We start from the raw sequence: 6,000 nt of genomic DNA on the forward strand, positions 1-6,000 counted from the left end.
ACTTTTGTCAATGTTTTATAATTTACATTGTAGAGATCTTTCACTTCTTTGGCTAAATTTATTCCTAATTAATTTGATTTTTTGTAGACTATCCTTGCTCATGCCTCGGGAAAATTGGCATCATTAAATTTTTTGTTCTATCTAAATCAGATTTAGTGCAATCTATATTAGCATTCTTGTGACATTGTTAACAGAATAAAAAAGCACTTTGTTTATTTTTATTAGAAAGGCAGATTTGCAGAGAGAAATATCTTCTATCTGCTGGTTCACTCCCCAAGAAGCCACAACAGCTGGAACTGAGCCAATCCAAAGCCAAGAGTCAGGAGCTTTTTCCAGGTCTCCCATGCAGGTGCAGGGTCCCAAGGCTTTGGGCCGTCCTTGACTGCTCTCCCAGGCCACAAGCAGGGAGCTGGATGGGAAGTGGAGCTGCCAGGACAGGAACTGATGCCCATATGGGTGAGGATTTAGCCACTGAGCCATTGTACTTGGCCTGATTAAAATACTTGTAGAATTTGTGTAGAATCACAGACACAGAAAAGTTACAACAATCCTGAGCAAAAGACAATTGAGATGGAAGCAAATCAAAGTATGCTGCAAGCTAGAGTAATTAAAACACCATGATATACTGACATAAAAACTGGCACATAGGTCTGTGGACAGAAGAGAGAGCCCAGAAGTCAATCCACTTGCATATAGCCAACTTATTTTTGACAAAGGTACCAGAACATACATTAAAGAAAGGGTATTATTGTGAAAAAGGATAAATAGTGCTGACATATGAATGAAATTAGATTCCTACTCCTCATCACTTATAAAAATTTGTACAAGATGGATCAAAACCTAAGTTTAACATATGAAACTCTAAAGTTGCTGAAAGAAAATATAGCAGAAATACTTGCAGACGTTGTCTTTGAGTGATGACTTCTTAGACAAGGCACCCAAAGCAAAACTAGACAGATAGGATTATATTAAACTCAGCATTTTCTGCACAGCTAAGGAAATGATACAGTGAAGAAACGTCCAACAGAATGGGAGAAAATAGTTACCAGTATCTTATCCAGCAAAGGGTTAATATCCACAATGTTTCAGCGACTAAAAAACTCAACAAAAAACCAACCAATCCAATTATAAACAGTCGAAGGACTTGCACAGACAGTTCTCAAAAGAAATAGAAATGCGTGAGAATTGCTCAGTGTCATGAGCCATCCGGGAAATGCAAATCCAAGAAACAGGAAGATACCACGTCACCTCCGTCAGAATTGCTACTATCAAAAAACAATAGTAAATGCTGGCAAGGGGGTGGACAAGGGCAGCCCTTCTACATTGTTGCTGGGAATATAAATCAGCGCAGCCACTGTGAAAAACAGTGTGGAGAATCCTGTAAAGGCTGGAAGCAGGCACTGGCCTTGTGACGTGGAAGACGAAGCTGCCCTCCGCATCACCAGCTTCCTGCATGGGCACCAGTCCATGTCCCAGCTGTCCGCTTCTGACCCAGCCCTCTGACAGCAGCTTGGGGAAAGCACTGGAAGAAGGGCCAAGTGTTTGGGCCCCTGCTGCCCATGTGGGAAACCCAAATAAAGTCTCTGGCTTCTGCCTTTGGCCAGGCCCGGCAGTGGCTGTTATGGCTGTCTGGAGAATGCACCAATGGCTAGAAGATCTCTACCCTGCCCCCTCTCCCCACTGCCTCTGACCTCCGAAGTAAATAATTCTTTAAAAAAAAAAAAAAAACTGGGAATGGAACTGCTAGTTGATTCAATAATCCCACTACTGGGGTGTATACCCCAGGACAGACTCACTGTTACTGGAGAGCTCCAACTCAGTTCTGGCCCCGCCGATGGCAACAGCCAGTCCAGAGTCAAGCGCAGTGTCTGGCTTCAGATAAATGCACAGAGGAGATGTACTAAATGTACACAGTGAGATGTCACTGAGCTATTCAAAAAAGTGAGTTTTATCCTTTGCAACACAAAGTAGAGAACTAGAGGGCAAAATGTTGAGTAAAACAAGCCAGATAAAGCCAGACAGATATGTTTTCTGTCTGATATGGGAACTAAAACTGAAAAAAGAAAAAAAAAAGGAAAGTCTGACCACAGGAATGCTGAATATTAGAGGTGTGAGAGGAAGCAACGGTTTTGGCTTCAAAATGTACCAAATGTGAGATGTTAATAGGGAAAATGGGATGACGTATATATCAAAACTACAAACAGGAAATGGGCTTGAATAAAATACATATTAAAAAATAAAAAAGAGGGCCTGGCACAATAACATAGTGGCTAAAGTCCTCGCCTTGCATACCCAGAATCCCATGTGGGTGCCGGTTCTGTCTCAGGGTGCTCCACCTCCCATCCAGCCTCCCTGCTTGCAGCTTGGGAAAGCAGTCGAGGACAGCCCAAAGCCTTTGGACCCTGCACCCGTGTGGGAGACCCTGAACAGGCTCTGGGCTCCTGGCTTCGGATCTAGCCATTGTAGCCACTTGGGGAATGAACCAGTAGATAGATCTTTCTCTCTGTCTTTCCTTTTTTCTGTAAATCTGCCTTTCCAATAAAAATAAATAAATCTAAAATAAAACAACACTCAATAAGTTAACCCTTGAAGTTTATTTTTATACCTAATAGTGCCAATGTAAATTCTGAAGATTTGTTGCAAATTTGTTTTGATTAGTAGGATTTATTTATTTATTTATTTATTTATTTATTTGATAAACAGTGAAGCAAAAAAGGAAACATCCCATCCACTGGTTCACACCCCAAATTCACACAAAGACTTGTGCTTGGCCGGGGCCGAGGCTAGGCCCGAGAGTGTGAACACGGTGCAGGCTTCTCACAGAGCTGACCGGCATGCAGTCTTTGACGTGTCACCACTGCCTCCCGGGCTCGGCACTGGCAGGACGCCGCAGTCGGAAAATTAGGATAGCTGCTCCGTGGCCGCCAGGCTCAAGCCACTGTGCCAAGCAGAACTGGGGACCAGCTAAATCAGTACAGTTCAATAGCATAGATGCAGAATCACCAATTTGAGAAAATCATGCACATCACAGGCAGTTAAAACATTTCCCTTGTATCTTTGCATTGGCTTTATGAATTGTTTTCCATTCAGTAATTCAGGATCTTTTTGAGATGGATGTCTTCTCCATGAAGACTAATTATGCAGTTATTAAAAATCAGAAGTATCAGAGAAGAATTGTAGTGTATATTATGTTTGCATCAATATGTGTCGTGTCTCTCAGTCCGTGGAACCTACTGAAGTGAAACACGCGACTCCGGCATCAGGACCAGCGTCAGTACTTGCTGATCCACCCAGTGCTGAAAAAGAAATCGACACCACCAGCATCCCTACTGCAATCAAATACCAAGATGACAATTCCCTGGCCCACCCAAATGTAAGCCCCTGGAAGCCTTGGCGATGTCAGCTGAGCTGTAGTTAACAGGAATCAGTCAAGACCGTTGGAGGAAATGGGCTCATGCAATTGTGTGTGTTAATTAGACAGCTGACCCTTCACCTTTCAGCTATTACATAGATTTGAATCCAGTTCAGGTCAATTCATGTTACCTGACTTCTGGAGTTACTTTATGTATGGTTAAGACAAGTGGGCAAAGCGGAGTTATTTTTAAAAAGAAAAAAAACCTCATTAAACATACTAATCCCACTTTAACTCCTCTCTTAATTGACCATACACGTGTCACTGCCATCATATATAGACTGCCGTCTATCAAATGTTGTAAATTCACTGTATCTCTCAAATCTATGACCAGAAATCAATTACATAAAGTGTGGAACCATTCGATGATGGTGTTGATGTCAGTTTTTACTCCAGGAAGTTCTGTGTGTTATTAATCCCAAATAGTTGGTCCTCAGAAAGTCAGCAGGGACTGAACAATATCCAAATCGTGTGCTATGAGATGTGTAAAGTGACTTATATAATGTTAAGGCAAATACAAGCTTAGCAGTAGACAATCACATTTTCTCTTTTGCTTTTCTTTCAGTTATTTGTTGACAAGGCTGATGCTGAGGAAAAGTGGTTCAAGAGATTAATTGCACTCCGACAGGAAAGGCTCATGGGCAGTCCAGTGGCGTAAGCAATACCCGTGTGACTCAAGTGACAAAAACATCCTGAAGTTCGATTTTAAATCCCAGGATTAACTTTTCACTCTTAGAAAGGATTTTTATCAGATGAAATCTCTCCTTTCTCTCTTGTAAGCTTAGATATTTGTTGATTGGAATTAAATAAAGCATTTTGAATATTACACTTACTATAAAACTGAAGCCGCGCGAGGGTGTAACGGTATTAAGAGTCGTACAGATGGCAACACTAAATGGCTCCTGGTGTTTCTTAGTGCGATTTGTAAACTGTCCAATTGTCGTTTACACTTAATCCTAGCCAAAGCACCAAGAAGTGATCATATTATCATTTTAATGTGTAATTTTATTAATAATTAAGCATGTGTTAAGAATCCAATTATTTGCTGAGATTCCAACTTCCATGTTATGAAAGGATTTTTGATTCCTTAATTTCATCTTATTATAAATTTTCATCACAATGTAAGTACCCTAAGTAACCCAAGTAAGATAAACATGCTTATTGAAAATAAAACAAAATAAAATAAAATAAAAGGGTAAGTTTTGCTTAAAGATTCCATGTGCCAGATACTCCCTTTGAAACAGGCTGGCTGATGTGGCTTATTTTTCAGAAATTATGCTAGACCTAACCTGTTGACCAAACACCATAGTGGGGAAATAATTTTGAGAAAATTGGTAAGAGTTCTCACTTCAGTCTTAGCCATTTGTTCGCTGCAGGGGAAGCAGCTCCGAGTCCCTTGGTGAGGCTGCCAGTGTAGAATGCCTTTGTCTGAGAGAATAGCAAATTACTGTGCATTTCGTACTGAACCTCCAGGGATCAGGGCTTGAGGCCTTACTTTACCAAACTGGTTTCCAACAGCGGACATGACTATTTCCCTTTACTATTTTGTTCTATATTCCATTCTCACTCTCATTAAGTTTCTTTAACGAACACAAGATAAACATGAAAAGTCTTTGGAATTGGAGCACCAACGTGAAGGCCATTTTAGTGCTGTCTTTTTAATATTTCTAGACCTGTTAAATCCTAATCTCTGCCAAAAATGAAAAGCATAAAGAACTTAAACTCAAATACAAATGACACAGAAAATACACCAATTCCGAATACTTGTTTTCATACTTGTTTCCCTTCTAAATAGAAGTTGGTGTTCTTTTTCTGTGACTGTAAATAAAAGTATCTGGTCCAAAGTCGGGCTGTGTGGCTTTTACACGTATATGCAGATCTTCATGATTTCAGAAAGGGATACAGTCTGTGAGATGTTGGTATTTTACTCTACGCAACTTACATGCTGTGGGAGTGAGATTGCCATTTTAGAAATTGGGTTTTAGAGCTCATGGCAAGAATATGTGTTGTCATTTATGCCACCAGTGATTTTCCACAGAAAGAACCTGGGCTAGGCAGTTTTTTCTTAAATATTTATGTTCATTTCATTTAAAATGCCAGAGAAATAGACTGAGGAAGATCTTACGCACACTGGTTCACCCGCCCACCCAGCTTCAGCAGCTAGGGCGAGTCCAGGCCAGCCACGAGATGCCAAGGACCAAAAACCTGGGCCGTTTCTGCTGCCTCTCAGTGCACAGAACTGGGCACTGCAAAATGGATTGTGGGTGACCCAACCAGTGATTTCAACTGCTATGACAAATCCCCCACCAGTTTGTTTAATGTGCCTAATTCCAAATTTCTAATATAATAATGAAAGATAATGTTCCTCATTTTCAGTAAAATAAAAATATTGTTATCTGCTACTTTCAAAATTTCATTTACTTTTATTTTTTATTTCAAGGACAGACCATTGAAGAGAAATCTTCTATCCATTGGTTCACTCCCCATATGCCTACACAGCTAAAGGTGAGCCAAGCCTAAGCCGTGAGCCAGGAACTCAGTACAGGACTCCACATGTGTGAAGAATACTTGAACTATCGCATGCTGCC

At 40.7% G+C, this 6,000-nt stretch overlaps 1 protein-coding gene across 1 annotated transcript in view; it reads left to right on the top strand.

Annotated features, from left to right (window-relative positions):
- Nucleotides 1-5,711, top strand: part of RSRC1 (arginine and serine rich coiled-coil 1) — a 326,480-nt gene extending 320,769 nt beyond the window's left edge. Inside the window, exons 9-10 of the mRNA XM_040974857.1 lie at nt 3,221-3,373; nt 3,978-5,711. Coding sequence (XP_040830791.1) covers nt 3,221-3,373; nt 3,978-4,070 — 246 coding nt within the window. The 3' untranslated portion in view covers nt 4,071-5,711. The remainder of the gene's footprint in view (nt 1-3,220; nt 3,374-3,977) is intronic.
- The last annotated feature ends 289 nt before the right edge of the window (nt 5,712-6,000 follow it).

Source organism: Ochotona curzoniae, unplaced genomic scaffold (assembly GCF_017591425.1).
Source record: "Ochotona curzoniae isolate NIBS_2020 unplaced genomic scaffold, NIBS_Ocur_1.0 contig_2599, whole genome shotgun sequence".
Taxonomy (NCBI): Eukaryota; Metazoa; Chordata; class Mammalia; order Lagomorpha; family Ochotonidae; genus Ochotona; species Ochotona curzoniae.